Below are 19,416 nucleotides of genomic sequence, written 5' to 3'. Positions count from 1 at the left end.
TTATTGGTCACTTTTTCAGGGAAGAAAAAGGGTCTTCAAGCATCTAAGTCTACGATAGCTAGATGGGTTAGACAGACCATATCCATCGCTTATAGACAGGCAGGTAAACCAGTACCAACCCGCCTTAAGGCGCATTCAGCTAGATCCCTAGCGACCTCCTGGGCAGAGAGGGCAGGCGCCTCAATTGACCAGATCTGCAAAGCAGCAACATGGACGAGCCATAGAACATTTCTGAGGCACTACAGAGTGGAGCTGTTGTCCCCTCAGGATTTGGCATTTGGCAGGAAGGTCCTACAAGCGGTTGTCCCGCCCTAAAGGTAGGCCTGAACTTCTTGCTTATCCTCTCAGGTGTGCCGTCCTGGAAGATGACTGGAGAAAATGACCAGTTACACTTACCGGTAACGTCTTTTCTAGGAAATCTTCCAGGACGGCAGGCCTACTCCCTACCCTTGTTTTATTGGTGTGATATATTAATTCTTCACAGAATGTTCCCTCTGACACTGGTGTGGGATTTTCTTTACCATAACTGAGGGTCTGAGGGAGGGGTGGGGACTTTTAAATTCGTTGTTGATTGTGTTTCCTGTCAGGTGGACCAGTCATCTCTCAGGTGTGCCGTCCTGGAAGATTTCCTAGAAAAGACGTTACCGGTAAGTGTAACTGGTCATTTTTCCTCAGTTTAGGCCAATACGTATTCTTCTGCATATTTTTGGTTAAAAAAAAAAAAATCGCAATAAGCGTATATTGATTGGTTTGTGCAAAAGTTATAGCGTCTACAAAATGGGGGATAGTTTTATGGCATTTTTATTAATTTTTTTTTTTTTTTTTACTAGTAATGCCGGGGATCAGTGATTTTTTTATTTATTTTTCGTGACTGTGACATTATGGCGGACACACAATTTTTGACACTTCTGGGACCATTGGCATTAATACAGCAATCAATGCTAAATCAATGCATTGATTACTGTAAAAATGTCACTGGCACTGAAGGGGTTAACCACTACGTGGTGCTGCTTGTCCATATATTTCTTGCTCACCAAAGGTTTCTACTGATCGAACAGCAGCATTTCAGTTTACAGCCTTGCCCTTTGGACCAGCTACAGCACCCGAGTGTTCACAAAAGTGCTAGCTCCACTTCTAGCCAGGTCAAGGGCACAGGGCTTAAACAGTCTTGGCATACCTAGACGATCTATTACTTATAGACCAAACGGTGTTCGGAGTAAGGTGTACGCATTACAACCAGTTATCTGGAAAAGACTGGGTTGCGTTCTTAACTTTGTGAAGTCTCCCTTAAAACCGCTAAAAAAACTGGAGTATTTGGGTCTGATCATAGATACAGCCCAGAAAAAGGGTGTTCTTGCCCAGGCAAAAAATAACTTCATAAGAGAGTTGTTGCGGATGGTCAGGTCAAAAGTAGGTCCCTCCATTCGCCTTTTGTATGCGTTTGTTGGCTTCATTTGAAGCAGTTCCCTATGCCCAGTTCCATTCGAGACTGTTGCAAAACATTATTCTATCTGTAAGACGATCCAAGCTTTGGACTTGCCAATGTGGCTGTCCTCAAGGGGTCTCAATTGGTGGTTACTAACCAGAATCTGCTGAAGGGAAAATCCTTCAGACCTGTTATCTGGAACGTGGTAACGACAGATGCCAGCCTTTCAGGCTGGGGAGCAGTACTAAGGAAAACAACTGTCCAAGGACAGTGGTCAAGATCCGGAAGAGCCTTTCCCATCAACATCCTAGAGACTCTGGTAGTGCATCTGGCTCTAAAGACATGGACTTCCAGGTTATGGGATTGTCCTGTCCAGATCCAATCCGTCAATGCCACGGCTGTGGCTTATATCAATCACCAAGGAAAAAAAATATGTGTAGCGTGACAGTGTGTGAAAAGCTGGTCTGTCACATCCCCAAATAGCAAACAGAAAAAAAGGCCTAGTGCACTAGGCACGGCACGTACCCCTTGCAATGTTCAATTAGACAGACCAGTGAGTATTTAAAAAAAGTGTAAATGTTTATTGAGAAAAAAGTTTTTAGAAAATAAGTATTTTAAAAAAAATTATATGTACATAGTACAACATGAAGTCAAACAGTATTTTCATGTATACCTCACAGTACCGACTCAAGAGGCTTAAGACATATATTATATTGAGAATGACGCCGACATATTTCAGACTATCCGCCCTTTTTCACAGGCATTAGTCATCTCATGTAAATATGGTCTATAATATAAGCATAGTCAAATTAGTACAGTTGCATCAAAAACATAAAGGCGTGTATCTCAACGTATTAGCCATAGTATGTAGCCACAAATAAATTATATAAACTCACAAGCCAGAACCTTCTCTATATTCAACAGGGGGTAAAGATATTGTGATGTAAACTAAGATCATCTGACGGACTGCGTGTAAGATGAAACTATATGCCGCTGTTGGAAAAGCGTCAGGGTGACACAACGCAGGTAATTGTAGTTGGGGACACTAGGCACTGCAAGATCTCCACTGACTGATTCAACAAACTGTGCAGTAGAACACTGGCTAAGAGGTCCAATTAAATGTATTTAATGACGGAGAGGGTACAAATAAGGAAATGAGTCCTCTATGAATAAGTAGATAGCTTAATTCATAAAAGTGACATATAGTATTTGCTCACCTTAAATATAATGTATACAAGGGATCCCAACAGCATGCAAACCCACAGCGTACTGAAGGCCGTGGGTGCAGGCCTTAAATAGAAAAAAATGCTAATGGGATCAGCTGTGGAAAGGCGCCATCGGCGGGGACGCATCCCAGCCTGTGACGTCACCAGTGCGCGGGAAACACAAACAGGAAGGAGCACAGTAAAATAACTGCGCTCAGTATGGCAAAAGGACCACATGATCCCCCAATGGAAATAGGGGACCAGTGAGTCTCCCGCGCGCCGGGCAGTTATAGTCCCCAACAGAGACAAAAAAATATTTTATATATATATATATATATATATATATATATATATATATATATATATATATATATATATATATATATATATATATATTATCTTTTTAGTCTGTTGGGCACTATAACTGCCCAGCACGCAGGAGACTCACTGGTCCCCTATTTCCATTGGGGGATCATGTGGTCCTTTTGCCATACTGAGCGCAGTTATTTTACTGTGCTCCTTCCTGTTTGTGTTCCACCTTGGAGCGCAGATAAGCGGGCTTCCCGAGCGCCGGGGACGTCATGACGTGGAACGCATCCCCGCCCAGCTTTGTCAGGGACCTCCTCAGACAGACTGTATGCAGCCAATGGCGCAACAGTCCGTCTCATCGGTTTCAGCTGTGGAGGCTGCCGATAGCGCCTTTCCACAGCTGATCCATTAGCATTTTTGCTATTTAAGGCCTGCACCCATGGCATTCAGTACGCTGTGGGTTTGCATGCCATTGGGATCTCTTGTATACATTTTATATTTAAGGTGAGCAAATACCCCATGTTACTCTTGACCTATGATACTATATGCCACTTTTATGAATTAAGCTATGTACTTATTCATAGAGGACTTATTTCATTATTTGTACCCTCTCCGTCATTAAATACATTTAATTGGACCGCTTAGCCGGTGTTATACTGCACAGTTTGTTGAATCAGTCACTGGAGATCTTGCAGTGCCTAGTGTCCCCAACTACAATTACCTGTGTTGTGTCACCCTGATGCTTTTCCACCAGTGGCATATAGTTTCATGTTACACGCAGTCCGTCAGATGATCTTAGTTTACATCACAATATCCTGTTGAATATAGAGGAAGGTTCTGGCTTGTGAGTATATATCATTTCTTTGTGGCTACATATTATGGCTAATACGTTGAGCTACAAGCCTTTTTATGTGTTTGATGCAACTGTACTAATTTGACTATGCTATAGACCATATTTACATGAGATGACTGTAATGCCTGTGAAAAAGGACGGATAGTCTGAAACATGTCGGCGTCATTCTCAATATAATGTTTCTAAGCCTCTTCTGAGTCGATACTGTGATGTATACATGAAAATACTGTTTGTCTGAATTCATATTGTACTAATGTACATATATTTTTAAAAAAATACTTCTTTTCTGAAAACTTTTTTTCTCAAACATTTATACTTTTTTAAATACTCACTGGTCCATCTAATTGAACACCCCAAGGGGTACGTGCCGTGTCTAGTGCACTAGGCCTTTTTTCTGTTTTATATCAATCGCCAAGGGGGTATCAAGAGTCTCAGCACAGAGAGAGGTGAACCATATTCTAACTTGGGCAGAAAGAAATATTCCGTGCCTATCAGCAGTCTTCATTCCGGGAATAGAGAATTGGCAGGCGAACTACTTAAGTCACCAGCAGTTATTCCCAGGGGTATGGTTTCTTCACCCTGACATGTTCTTGGGCTGTTTGTCAAAGATGGGGGATGCCGGACATAGATCTTCTAGTGTCCAGTTCAACATAAAGTTAGTCAACTTTGTGTCTAGAACAAAGGATCCATTTGCATGCAGAACAGATGCATTGGTGATACTGTGGGATCAACTTTCACTGATCTGTGCAATTCCCCCTGTTCAATTGCTGCTTCGACTTCTTTTCAGGATCAAGCTGGAAAGAAAACCGGTAATTCTGGCAGCACCAGCATGGCCCAGGTCATGTTATGCAGAAATTGTAAAGATGGCAGTGGAGGATCTATAGTCCCTTCCACTAAGGCCAGACCTGCTTTCACAGGGGCCGATATTCCATCCTACTTTATGAACGCTAAATTTAACGGCCTGGCTATTGAAACCCACATTCTGAGGAAATGTGTGCTTTGGGGGTTAGTTATCTCTACTTTGATTAATACAAGGAAACTTGTATTTGTATGTAACTTCCAAAACTATACATTAGAGTCTGGAAAGATTGTTTCCTGGTGTGAATCCAAGGGTTGACACCCTTGGAGATATATCAGAGGCAGAATTCTTGCCTTTCTACAATTAGGCGTAGAGATGAAGTTGGCCTTGAGTACTACTAAGGGCCAAGTCTCAGCCTTATCAATTTTTATTTCAAAAAGGGCATTCATAGTCCAGGATTTTATAGAAGGGGGTGATGCGAATTACTCCGCCAGTTATGTTTCCTTTAAGCCCTTGGGACTTGAATTTAGTTTTGTCAGCGTTACAGAAACAGCCATTTCAACCAATGCAGCATGTTCCCTTAGTCCTTCTGACAAGGAAGCTGTTACTCTTGGTTGTTATATCCTCAGCAAGGAGGTTTTCTAAATTGGCTGCTCTTTCTTGTAAAGAGCCATATTTGATTATTCATGAGGACAGAGTGTTGTTATGCCCTCGTCCAGGCTTTTGTCAAGTGATTTCAGGTTTTCACCAGAACTAAGATATTGTCCTGCCATCGTTTTTTCCAAAACCATGTTCCGGGAAAGAAAAGTAACTACATTGTCTTGATGTGGTGAGAGCAGTGAGAATCTATTTAAAGACAACTGCTCAGATTCTTAAAACTGATGTTTTATGTATTCTGCCAGAAGGTCCTAAGAGGACAGGCAGCATCGAAATCCACTGTTTCTAAGTGGATTTTGCAAGTTTTAATTTTAAGGGGTAAGATTCTTTCTTTTTCAAGTGAAGGCGCACTCTACCAGAGCAGTTAATGCTTCTCGGGCAGTGCGTGACCAGGCCTCCATGGCTCAGATCTATAAGGCCACAACTTGGATTACAGTGCATACATTCACAAAAATTTTTTTATCAGGGGGATGTAAGGAGGTATGAGGATATCGCCTTTGGGCACAGTGTTCTGCAGGCAGCAGTATAAGTCCTCAAGTCTGTGAGTACCCTGCGGGTTGTTTCTCCCTCCCCTCAAGTAGCATTGCCATGGGACGTCCCATTAAGTAATTAAGGCTCTGTGTCCCATGATGTACGATAAAGAAAATTATTTTTATTACAGCTTACCTGTAAAATCCTTTTCTTGGAGTAAATCATGGGACACAGACGTCCCTCTCCTCTTTTGGGATTTAAGTATATTGCTTTGCTGCAAAAACTGATGTGCTCCTGGACGGAGGAGGGGTTATATAGGGAGTGAACTTCCTTGATTGGGTTTACCAGTGTCAACACCTGAAGGTGCAACAAAAAAGAGAAAAATTCGCCCTGGGACTTTAGATGAGGTGGGGGCCAATAAAAGTAACGAGTAATTGCAGTATATATTTTTATTCAGTGAAAGTATTATATGCATTATTGTCATCAGAGAAAGCCACTTAATACAAAGTACATATAACTAGGTAGATTAAAATTAATGGTACATTTTGTGTAGGAACAATCACATAACATACAAACATCCGGTGTACCCGACATATTTTGCGAGTCCCAGCTCACTCTTCAGGGGTTGATGTATATGAATTGTACCTAAGGTGAAAGGATACAGTTTGGTACGTGGCATGACATTGGTATTTTAAGGCAGAGGGTAAGAGGGGCCTAATAGGTAGAGGCCCCATGCTTAAAACTACACATAGCCGACCCAATGGGTGTGAAGCCTCCAGACAGTGGCAGCAGTTGTCTCGCCAGGGAGCTGAGGAGGCGGAGCCAGAAGAAACCCCACACAGGGCAGCTTGGAGGGAAAGCATTGCGTGGATAGAAAATGTGTATCCCTATTGGTCTCATTATGTCCATGGTAAGTATTGACTGTAAACATAAAGGTGTATATCCAATAATCTGGAGAAGTAGGTAAAGTACAAAAGTAATAACATGGACAAATCTATATGTAAATATAGGACTAGAGCCATGAATGGCATGGACAAAGGATTTTAGGGAGATGTGGTAAAGAGACATCAGAGACTAGCATAAGTGGAAAATTAAAAAAGGTGAGCAGAAGGAGAGATGAGAAAGAAATGAAGTGCAAATATAAGAGAGTCTGTGTGATCAGAGTCAAGCTGCAGGTGAGCAATTGAGGGGAACCATGTGGAAAAAACAAATGAATATACCTGAGTGAGATAAGTATATAATTGCATGGGTAGTAGGTTCCAGCAAGAGGCATCCACAAGCATGTGTGTTCGGTGAAATAAGAGCTGCAAATGAATCCATGCAGTGCTAATCCCCCAAGTTATATCCAGGAAGGGCTCAGGAGGCTCCGCCCCCAACGTCATGTGTGGATGACAGGAAGATGCACAGGCGGCACTCCTATAGGTCCTCCCAGATAGTACAATGTGTGCAGCCGTAACAATGCCGCAAAATCGCGGACATTTAACGGCTGGCACATGGCGCCAATGTGTAGGTGGCCACACCCGCACGAAAGAGTAGGTGGGGGCAGCAGGGAACAAGAAATCCCCTGTTGTACTCATCGCAGCTCCCAAAGCGAAACAAAGCTGCCAGCAGCGAGAAGCAACACATCAGATGGGTGGGGATATGAGCCTTAGATTGAATAGTGTAGTAACTAGTACATTATAATGACATAGAATGCAAGTATCGTACATGTATTGGCAGAGGTGGGTGTCTTCCACCCGAATTAAATATAGGAACAAGATAAGGTCTAGTGTCGCCAGTAACACATCTCCATCCCTGTAATATGCAACAAATAAGAGAAAACTTCACCCTGGGACATTAGATGAGGTGGGCACCACTAAGCCAATAAAAGTTCCAAGAGTAATTACAGCACATATTTTTATTCAGTGAAAGTATTATATGCATTATTGTCATCAGAGAAAGCCGCTTAATACAAAGTACATATAACTAGGTAGAATAAATTAGTAATAATATTAGTAATGGTACATTTGAGTATGAACCATCACATAACAGGATAACCCATTAAGTAATTACTTAAGGCTTCTTTCACACCGAGCCGCGGGGGGGCGTTGGCGTTAAAGCAGCGCTATTTCTAGAGGCGCTATTCGCCCACTACCAGGGGCGGTTTTAACCCCCCCCCCGCTAGCGGCCGAAAAGGGGTTACATCCACCCGCAAAACGCCACCGGTATCGCAGCGCTACTCGATGACTTCGATGGGGAGCAGCGGTGGAGGAGTGGTGAGTTCACCGCTCCAAAGAAGCTGCTGGCAGGACTTTTTGTGAGGCGCTGCTTTTTTCAGGCGCTGTTTTTAGTGCTGTAGCTCCTGAAAAACGCTGGCAGTGTGAAAGGGGTCAAAGGCCCTGTGTCCCATGATTTACTCTAAGAAAAGGATTTTACAGGTAAGCTGTAATAAAAATCCTATTTTATGTGATAGACCAACACAGTGACTCATAATTGTGAAGTTGAAGGAAAATGATAAATGGTTTTCAAAATATTTTACAAATATCTGAAAGGTGTGGCGTGCATTTGTATTCAGCCCCCCCCCCGAGTCAATACTTTGTAGAACCACCTTTTTGCTGCAGTTACAGCTGCAAGTCTTTTTGGATATGTCTCTACCAGCTTTGTACAGCTAGCGTTAAAGTTTTGCCCATTTTTTCTTTGCAAAATGGCTCACACTGTCAGATTGGATGGAGAGTGTCTGAACAGCAATTTTCAAGTCTTGCTACAGATTCTCAATTGGATTTAGGTCTGGACTTTGACTGGGCCATTCTAACACATGAATATGCTTTGATCTAAACCATTCTATTGTTGCTCCGGCTGTATGCTTTAGGGTGGTTGTCCTGCTGGAACCACACACACCACCCCAAGTCTTTTGTAGACCCTGACAGATTTTCTTCTAAGCCCTTGTACACACGGTCAGATTTTGTCCGACGGATTTTGTCCGACACTTGTGTTGCATACACACGGTCGGACAAAGTTGTCGGAAAATCCGATCGTACGTAACGTGATGACATTATTTCATTACGATGGGACTACGTTAGGCTAGTAGCCAATAGCTTTGGTCTAGGAATTTGATCTGAGCATGCGTGGCACTTTGTCTGATCGGAATTCTTTACACACAGTCGGATTATCCGACAACACGGTCCGATCGGATGGTGTGTACAAGGGCTAAGATTGCCCTGTGTTTGGCTCCATCCATCTTCCCATTAACTCTAACAAGCTTCCCTGTCCCTGCTGAAGAAAAGCATCCCCACGACATGTTTCTTGGTGGGGATGGTGTGTTCAGGGTGATGTGCACTGTTATTTTTCCATCACACACAACTTTTTGGTGTAAAAGCAAAATTCTAAATTTTGGTCTCATCTGACCAGGGCACCTTCTTCCACATATTTGCTGTGTCCCCCACTTGGCGTCTGGCAAAAGCAAACTGGACTTCTTATGGCTGGCTTCTTGCCACTCTTCTATAAAGGCCAGAGTTGTGGAGTGCACAACTAATAGTTGTCCTGTAGGCAGATTCTCCCTCCTGAGCTGTGAATCTCTGCAGCTCCTCCAGAGTTGCCATAGGACTCGTGGCTGCTTCTCTGATCAATGTTCTTCTTTCCCGCCATGTTAGTTTAGGTGGATGGCCATGCCTTGGTAGGGTTACAGTTGTGCCATGCTCTTTCCATTTTCAGATGATGGATTGAACAGTGCTCCTTGAGATGTTTAAAGCTTGAGATTTTTTTACAACCTAACCCTGCTTTAAACTTCTCCACAACTTTATCCATTACCTGTCTGGTGTGTTCCTTGAGCTTCATGAGGCTGTTTGTTCACTAAGGTTCCCTAACAAACCTCTGAGGGCTCCACAGAACTGCATTTATACTGAGATTAAATTACTCATATGTGGAATCTCTTTACTAATTAGGTGACTTCTGAAGGCAATTGGTTCCACTGGATTTTAGTTGGAAGCATCAGAGTAAAGAGGGCTAAATACAAATGCACGCCACACTTTTCAGATATTTATTTGTAAAAACTCGAAAATCATTTATTATTTTCCTTCCACTTCACAATTTTGTGCCACTTTGTATTGGTCTTTCACCTAAAATTCCAATAAAAATACATTTAAGTTTTTGGTTGTAACATGACAAAATGTGAACAATTTGAAGGGGGTATGAATACTTTTTCAGGGCACTGTACTTTCTGTGAAATAAACTGATCATCCTCATGTAACAAAGATGAATAAAAGCAGCAGTGTTTGAAAATCCAGCCTGGGTGACCAACCATGATTCCCTCCATGGATACAGTGGAGGTGTGAGTATAGCCAGTCAGGGACTGAAAATATATTTGCAAGATTACCAAAATTAAGTAAAAGCTAATTACTGAGTAAAATGTAAATTACCAAGTAATAAAATAAATGCAGCCTCCTCATCCAAGAACTGGTAAACCACAATATGGTATATTTTGCTTTTTTGGCTTAGTTATGCTTTAATTCACACTTTAAACCCTTACCGTAAATGTGTATTGTTTGGTCCCTTTTGTCTTTGTCCCCCACCGCCAAGCAGGCTAGTGCGTCGGTGTGGCTCTGCACCCTTAACCTACCACAATGGATGGAGCTGGGATGGGATCAGGGGATGGATGGCCCCGGGGTGGTATCAGGGGGGATGAATGGAGCTGGGATAGGATCAGGGAGAATGGATGGAGTGGGTATGGGATCGGGGTAGGGGGATGGATAGAGCTGGGATGGGATTAGGGGGATGGATGGATTGGGGGGGGTGGATGGCACAGGTATGGGATCGGGGGGGGGGGATGGATGGATAGCGTGGGTATGGGATCGGAGTGGGGGGATGGATGGATCGGGGGGATGGATGGCGCAGGTATGGGATCAGGGGGGATGAATGGAGCCGGGTATAAAATCAGGGGGATGGATGGAGCTGGTATGGGATCAAGATCAGGGGGATGGATGGAGCGGGTATGGAATTGGAGGGGGGGGGGTAGAGAATGTGTGCTAGGGTGTGCTTTGGGAGGGGAGAGGCATTGCGCTGGGGTGAGGGGGGTTAAACTTCTAATCTGCCCCCCTCCCTGGATGGTGTCTTTCCCTCATCCTTGGCACACGCCGAGGAGGAAGCGGCAGTGAGTGCTGACGGGGACAGAGATGTGAATGTGGCCGCGCCGTGTGGTGGCGGTCAGATTCCAGGCACACAGTCTCTCTACCTCAATCCCTTCCCCACTCTCCCAGCACATCGCATGGAGCAGAGGAGATCCTGGAAAGGGATGGAGGGAGCCGTGGCGCCCATCTCAATGCCGTGCCAGTCTGAGCCTGGCGTTGCCCTCTTGCGTGTGTCACACGGGTCCGGGCCGGCAGGTGATGCTTCTTGGTGAACTGTCCCTTGATGTCATCACACTCAATAAGACCCCTTTCACACCAGGACGTTTTTTAGGTGTTATAGCTTTAGAAATAGCGCCTGCAAAACGCCCTAAAGAAGCTGCACCATTGTCTATAGTGTGAAAGCCCAAGGGCTTTCACACTACAGCGGTGCGCTGGCAGGACGTCAGAAAAAAGTCCTGCCAGCAGCTTCTTTGGAGCGGTGAAGGAGCGGTGTGTTTACCGCTCCTCCACTGCTGCTCCCCATTGAAATCAATGGGGCAGCGCTGTAATGCTGCCAGCAAAACGCCGCTATTGCGGCGTATTGCCGGAAGTTTTAACTCTTTTGCGGCCGCTAGCGGGGGGTAAAAGCGCCCCGCTAGCGGCCAAAATGCGTCGCAAATCCGGCGGTAAAACGCTGCTAAAAATGGCAGCATTTTACTCCCCACGCTATCGGCGGTGTGGTGTGAAAGGGGTCTAAAGGACTGTGGACCCTGCATTTGTATTGCTGACATCAGGACCTTAGACCGTTGGAGTGTAGGAGAGATGATGATGCAGGGACCAGTCTATCAGTGCAGAAGATCTAGTAAGAAAGTCTACTTTAAATCCACTAGACCTAAACTAATAATTAACATTTGTAGTTGAAGTGCAGCCCCACTGCAAGGGATCATTTTGAAATTTCCTGGCCTTAAGCTTTAGGAAGAAAAGGAGTAGTTATTGTGGTCCATCCTAGGGTGGCAATGTTGCTTTTCCATAGATGCAGTACTATAAGGCCTCATGTACACTTGCTGCTGGTAAACAGACATTCAGAGGCAGTTGGCTGCTTTTTTCAGCTTCCCCTGAACTCATCCAATGTTATCTTATGTGTACATGTACACAGGTTCATTTAATGTCATTTTTAGACAGTTAAGTTTAGAGGCCTTTTTTGGAAAGCAAAAAAAAAAAATAGTTCAGACGCCGAGTTTAGAGGCATTTCAAGCGCCAAAAATGCTTCTAAATGCGGTAACTCACATTTAGCCGCATTTCGTTTACATGCGTTTTTTCATTTTTGCTTATTTTGAGAATTTTTTTTTTTTTTTTTTTTCCAAATGCTTCTAAATGCATATGTGGCATGTAAACGCTGAAAAACTGACGTTTTTAAACGTGGGTTAAGATCTGTCAATTTAAATCGTTCAGGAGAGGTTGTAAAAATGTTGCGTGTACGTTAAGCCTTAATAAGCTATTTGGAATCTATAGTTCTGTACATGCCACATCTGTGCCTTGCAGTTCAATACCTTCTCAGATCTGCTCAGGAGTTGGACAGAGCAGTGGAGGACTCTCACTGCAAATCATTAATTTAATAATAGGATTGCATGATAACCAATGCAGATAATGCACATAACCTAGTAATGGCGGAGGGTGGGAAAGCCTTTCACCAAAAAAGTAGTTTAGAAGGACCTGCAACCTCCAATTTTCTCTGCATGTTGTCTTGTGCATTTGATGATTTTTTATTTGTTGTGTTAATTCTTTATCTAAGGGCAGTACGGTCAAATTGCCATTAAACATGCGCACGACACATCGACACAATCGTGCTTGCTGAAAACCATGCGTATAAATGGTAAAAGCAGGCAGCATTATGCAAGTAACCATTATTAAATCTATCAAATGAATCTTAATCTGTTTACTTTGTGATGGACATTCCATTCATTTTTCATATTAAGCCAGAAAGAAATTAACCTTTTTAAAGCACTGAGAGAAGAAACTGAAGAATAAACGGTTGAATCCCAACCATGGCACTACCTGCACGGATTTTGCATTTTCTCCTGGTGCCTGCGTGGGTCTCCTCCCGGGTACTCCAGTTTCATCCCACACTCCAAAGACATGCTGGTAGGTTACCAGAATCCTGTTTCAATTGGTCCCAGTATGTGCATGTTTGAATTGGGGATCGACAGATATCGTTTTTTCAGTGCCGAAACCAATACAATACCAATATTTCGGCCACCTCTCCTGACGATTTTATTATTTTCTGATATTTTGTATATTTAAACTTTTCAAAAATGACACCAATTTTTTTGCACAAATCGCATGTAAAAAATGGGAGAAAAATGCACACAGATTTCCAATCTGACATCTCTGTCCGCAGTGACCCATGGTGTGATGAACGAGGTCTAAAAGTAAATGGAAAAATAAAGTGCTTGAAAAACAATAACTTCTTAAATGGCTTCCCAAAACATAGAAAAAGTATAACTGTTACTTGTGCATTGCACTGCACTGATTACATTTAAATCGCTACTACAGTGCAAAAAGCTGGACAGTGGACAGGACACACTGACATTACACTTTCTTCAATACTCCCAGTTAAGTAAAGCAATATTCAAAAAGCATAACATTTCAACATGTTTACCTGTTAAACGGGTTCTGTTTTTTTTTTTCATAAATGTCTGCCACTTCACTGAAAACACGCTTACTTGGTACAGATTGAGGAGCAGAGGGGTATCTTCTAGCAAGTCTTTTGTAGCGTGTCACATTTTTCTTTCCACCACAGAAGAGGATCACCACTTCTTCTGTCAATTACTAGCTCCTTCAAAGAGAGATTAAGTTCATCATCCAGGCTGATTATTGATGCACATTGAGAAGAATCCTCCGCACAAGGCTCCAATAACACACTGAACATGGCATCATGGCATTGCATGGCGATGAAGATTCTCTTCTGCTCATTGTCTTTTTTTGATGTTTGTCTGTTTTTGCAGCATCCTGCTCTTCCAGATTAATAACATGCTCTTCCAAACTTGACCTTTTCTGCAGGAATCACCAGCAGCTCGTGTTGATCTTCTGTCGCCAATTGTTTTGGCCAGTACATCATCAGAAGAGAAAGCATGATTCTTTTATCGAGAATCCAAAAGACATGCCAGCACAACGTTTTTATTTTGTTCATGCTTCTCAAAGAGTTTGGTGAGGCTGTCCCTCACAACCTGCCTAAATGTTTTAATGCCACGTGTGTTGGGTCCTTCATTCTCTTGAAGAAGCATCTTCAGCGCTCTCGCACATGGGATGACAGATGAGACGTAATGACTCGCATCTAGTGTCCCTTACTCTATGGGGTGGAGGGTCTCAGTGACATTGGCTACAGCGTCCCACTGATCAGCAGTAGGACAACTATATCCTTCTGTTCCAGCATTCTTTGCAGCATGTGAAGTGTTGGAACAGCCTGAATTAAGCTGTTTTTTGGGTAGACCAAGGTCTGCCTGAATACATCTGAGTCGCTTCTTGGCAAGGACTGAATGGTGTAAATGGCCTGCACCTCTTCAGCATGCCAGTTATATCTATCAAAGCTCTCTGGCTTGACAGACCATCATTTACCACAAGATGTGGGGTGTGTGCCATGCAACTAGTAACCCTCATTCCTTTCACCATGTTTGCACTGCTGTGACGAAGCACAAGCCTCACCTGGTCTTTGTTTATTCCTCAGTCTTGAAGCATGTCTAGAAACATTTCTCTAATTGTACTTCCCAGTATGGGATCCTTGCATCACCTTTTGTATTAAACATTAATTGCCTTTTTGTCCATCTGCTGTCAATGAAGTGGCATGTAAGACTCATTAGTGACTCTTTTGGTCCTGACCAGCAGTCATTCGTGAATGAGAGTGAGTTGCCAGCATTTTCTGGTTGCAGCGTAGCCTTTACTTTCTCAACTACCTTTTGGTGAATCTCTTTCCCAACATTTCGGTTCCCGGCATAGCTCAGCTATGTACATCAACCGCTGAAATCCAGAGTCGGACACCATTGTAAATGGCTGGTTATCCATAACCATCATCTTGGTGATTGCTTTGTCCAGCTGTTGGGATCTTCTATCTGCATTTAGCCATCTTTTATTGTTTGGTGGGATTGTGGTATTTCACTTTGTGATTCAGTTTTTCTCTTTGCTTCATTATATAATGATGTATTTTTGTCTTTTGCAGTTGTTTGTGCATGTGTTGCACACTGCTGCTTTTTCCTGGAGATGGTTGAGATGAGAAATAGTCCCAGACAACACTTTTACTTTTTCTCTCCATCCACCTGCATTGGAATTTGAAAGAGTAAGGTTAAAAATGGCAGGCACCCTTTTGTCTGTAGGCTTGCTGGCTAGCATCCTGCTGTGTGTGGGTGGCTGCTGGTTGGCTGGCACCTTGTGGTGGATGGCTACTGGCTGACACCTTGCTGTGGGTGGGTTCTGGCTGGCCTCAGTGGCCTGGCACCTCGCTGTGGATGGCTGGCATGGCCGTCCGATTGTCCAGGCGAGGGAAGCCTGTCAGATTCAGAACATTAGGCCCAGAGCGTGGAGGTGTAATGACGACGTGTGCATGTCCCGCGCACTGGGTCCCAAAAAGATGCCTGCGGAGACCAACATCGGTAATATTGGTCTAGTTTGTGACAGATAGCGATGTTTCGAAAAATGCTGATATCAGCCCACAAATATCTACCTTGCCAATAATCCGTTGATTCCTAATATGAATGTGTATTAGGGATCTAAGATTGTAAGCTCCTTGATGGTAAATAGGCAAAAACAAACGCCTGTAAATGAAACGCGTTTAGTGCTTGAAATGCCTCTAAACTCGGCGTCTGAACTATTTTTTTTTTTTTGCTTTCCAAAAAAGGCCTCTAAACTCAACTGCCTAAAAACGACATTAAACGAACCTGTGTACATGTACACATGTACAAACATTGGATGAGTTCAGGGGCAGCTGAAAAAAAGCATCCAACTGCCTCTGAACATCCGTTGACCAGCAACAGTACATGAGGCTTTAATGTTCAAGGTGAATTTATGGTACCTTATTCCAACTGCTTTCAATGTTTTTATTATCTTGTATATGTTTAAACACGATAAAGTAACTAAATCTGGCATTTTTATTCACTTTTTATTTTTAGGTGGATTTGCATTTGTCTATGAAGCTCAGGATGTTGTCACTGGAAAAGAGTATGCATTAAAGGTAACGCATCTGCCTTAAATCTTACATAAGCAACATTTTGTGATTTGTGTAAATTACAAACCTTTTTATTTTGAAATGGGCCCAATACACTTTGTAGAGGGATTACTGTGGAAAATTCCTGGTACGTTTTTAACCATTTCAATATTGGGTACTTTCACCCCCCTCCTGCCCAGACCAATTTTCAGCTTTCAGAGCTGTCGCACTTTGAATGCCAATTGCATGGTCATGCTACACTGTACCCAAACTACATTTTTATCATTTTTTTTTCCCCCAAATAGTTTTCTTTTGGTGATATTTGATCACCACTGGATTTTTTTTTTTCGCTAAAGAAATTGAAAAAAGACTAATTAAAAAAAAAAAAAAAAATTTGTATTAAGTAAGTTTTTTCTCCTTCACCGGTGGGCACTGATGGGAGGGTGGAGTGCGGTGGAGCTGTGCTGATAATCAATTTGCTGATTATTGGAGCATACCCCACCCCCCCACCCCATCAGGAGAGCCGCTGAGCAGCTCTTTTCTACCCATGCCTCAACTGAGGAAAGCCGATTGCCAGTACTTCCTGGTTGCTGCTGTGATCAGGCACAGCTGATCACATGGTAAAGAGCCTACGTCATAGGCTCTTTACCGAGATCGGAGATGCAGTGTTTTGGAGCGACACCCCACACCACCGATCACCGTTCTGCATGCCCCTTTCATAACTTGCTGGATATCATATGATGCCCAGTCAGGATAACTGATCCCCTGCCTGGCCATCACTCTGCTATAGGCTGTTGTGGGATGTGGTTAAAGTAGTTGTAAAGGTATATATTTTTTAACCTTTAATGCATTCCCCTTTTTTACTGCACTATGCCGGAGAGCAGTGGCTCTCTCACAATCAGTGGACATTGGCTTCTGCTGCTGTGAATTCTAGCCAGTGGGCGGGGCTGAGCTGCGCTGTGTGTCATGGACACTCACACAGCATGGCTCGGGATTAAGCCTGCACAAACCACTTGCTATGGGGACACCTGACCGGGGAAGAAGCTAGGAGCACCTGCGGGGGCCCTAAAAGAGGATCAGGGTTGCCTTGCATTGCACAGAGTGGGTAAGTATGCAGCGCTTAATGAAGGTATTACATTAAAAATATAAATGTATAAATCATTTTTAAAATATGGGTAAACAAGAACCCAATGTTCTTCAGGTATGAGAAATATAAAAAAAAAAACAGTCCATATAATGTTTGGGTGAAGGCTCGTGCATGAAGATGTCCATATGCACGTGGTGATGCTCGATTTGATGTTTTATTTTGCTCTATCGTTAACTGCTTCTGGTGGGCTAAAAAGACTGTCAATTACCGTAATATGTTGATTTGATTGGTTTTCTCCTTTGCATGGACTGTTGCTTTAAAATATATAGGAACAGATTATTGCCTATCGGAGGGAAAAAATGATCTTCATATATGGGTTTTTGTTTTGACACTTCTCATACCTGAAGAGCATTAGTTTGTCATTAGTTTACTCCTTTTGCATAAACGATTTAACCGTTTATATTTTTAATTTAACACCTCTGTTAAGCGCTGCACATCTATTGGTCTTTGTGGTTTACAAGGGTTGTATAGTCACCTTGAGTGCTAGCTGCTGTATTCATTTGATGCACTCACTATATGGCCTCATGCACACTGGACATTTTTACAGCTGCTCTTTATGGCTACAGATGTTTTTTTTTTTTTCTGCAGCTAATAAACTCCCCAGCATGTTATCCTATGTGTCCATGAACACACAGACTGTTTTTGGCAGTGACGTTTTCTAGCTGAAAAAAAAACAGAACCAGTGGGTTTTGACAGTTTTTCAGCTGTAAAAATGCTCTAACTTTGAAAAAAGCTTAAAAAATGAAGGAAAAAAAAAAAAAAAAAACCACGGCTATTCTGCGTTTTTATCAGTGTTTTTGAGCCATAAGCTTTTATGGGAGTATGGTTTTGCTAAAAAAAAAAAATGGAAAAACGCTACGACACAAATGCTGAAAAACTCTACAGCTAACGTTACTGGCTTTTTTTTTTATAATGTCCAATGTGCATGAGGCCTAAATATTATTATTATTTGGTGTAAGTAAAAAAAACATGTTTACAGTCATTTTCAGTATTCTAATTTGGGCAGTAGAATTCCTACATATATACTATTCATGCTTTTGAGAAATCACGTGTGTGTGTGTGTGTGTGTGCACATGTGCAGCAATGATAACGAACATGATGGCCCCTAAATGAGCTTGAAAGAGTGACTGACTAAGCATTTTTTTTTTAGCGTCTAGCAGTTAAAGTGGCAGAGATTAAAAAAAACAGGCATTCTGCAAAGGTATCAACTTTCTCTGTATAAGGGCATACTCAATTGCTATACTATAGATGATCCTTGTACCTACGTTTTGTTTTTTTAACGTCCTGTAAATCAGTAATGTTTAGCTTTCCACCCCTGTCTAAAACCAGCAATCCATAAAGCGAATTGAATGAGCTAATTTCCAGCGTAGATTGAAAGATGTTGTGCTTGGCAGGTCAAATTGGCAGGAACAAATTGTGAATAAAGTGCAACCTTTTAGTTGTATTGGTTGTTACATGTTCATGGTCTGTTTTCTTAAATTTTAAATTGCCGCTGTTTATGTACATACTATATAAAGAATTGCAAAAAAAAATTGTTCTCTTTTGCAGCGATTGCTCTCCAATGAAGAAGAAAAGAATAAGGCAATTATTCAAGAAATCTGTTTCATGGTATCCTTTTCATTACGTCAATTGAGTGTATAGGATATATAGCATTCTAAGTTTTACTACTTCAGGTAGAACATCTGACATGTTCCCAAAGGTGAACTTCTCCTTTAACCCTTTTTCTGCCAAGGCAGTTTTTGTGTGTTTTGCACACGTTTAAAAAATAAAAATAAAATTTGGCCTGAAGATTACATAAAACCCCCAAAACATGATATATTTTCTGAAAGCAGACACCCTAGAAAATAAAATAATGGTACTTGCAATTTTGTATGTCCCCTGATTTGACTGCAAAGGTGTAGAAAATGAAAAATTTTCAGTAAAAAACATGTAGCGGCCATAACCCTTTTGTAAGGCGGTCTTGACTTATTGGGCTTACTGTTTACCTCCGCTTGGCTTGTTCTTCCACGTCTAGGGGTTCACAGGGTTGATACCCAACAACTTGGACGCTAACACCAATAAAGTCCCTTTTTAAAAGGTTTTATTTTGCAGGGGTAACGTCCAATAACACAGTCTCGTATAGGAACAGAGGGCAAGGGCGAAGAACTCGGGCACCTTGAACTGCCGACATAACAAAGTCTCTAATACCACCCAGAGAGTAGCCACTCGCAGCTGGGTACCTCACGGCTGAACAGATCTCTGGCCAGAGACCATGGCAATCAGCACATTGATCCA

At 42.5% G+C, this 19,416-nt stretch overlaps 1 protein-coding gene across 1 annotated transcript in view; it reads left to right on the top strand.

Annotated features, from left to right (window-relative positions):
* The window catches only part of GAK (cyclin G associated kinase), a 176,619-nt gene that overhangs the window by 13,265 nt on the left and 143,938 nt on the right, over positions 1-19,416 (top strand). The window contains 2 exon segments of the mRNA XM_077475892.1: positions 15,961-16,022; positions 18,691-18,750. Coding sequence (XP_077332018.1) covers positions 15,961-16,022; positions 18,691-18,750 — 122 coding nt within the window.

The sequence above is a fragment of the Lithobates pipiens genome, unplaced genomic scaffold, assembly GCF_037356315.1.
Source record: "Lithobates pipiens isolate NorthernLeopardFrog02 unplaced genomic scaffold, aLitPip1_a1.2 Scaffold_13, whole genome shotgun sequence".
NCBI classification, from domain to species: domain Eukaryota; kingdom Metazoa; phylum Chordata; class Amphibia; order Anura; family Ranidae; genus Lithobates; species Lithobates pipiens.
This window is presented reverse-complemented; position numbering and strand designations above follow the sequence as displayed.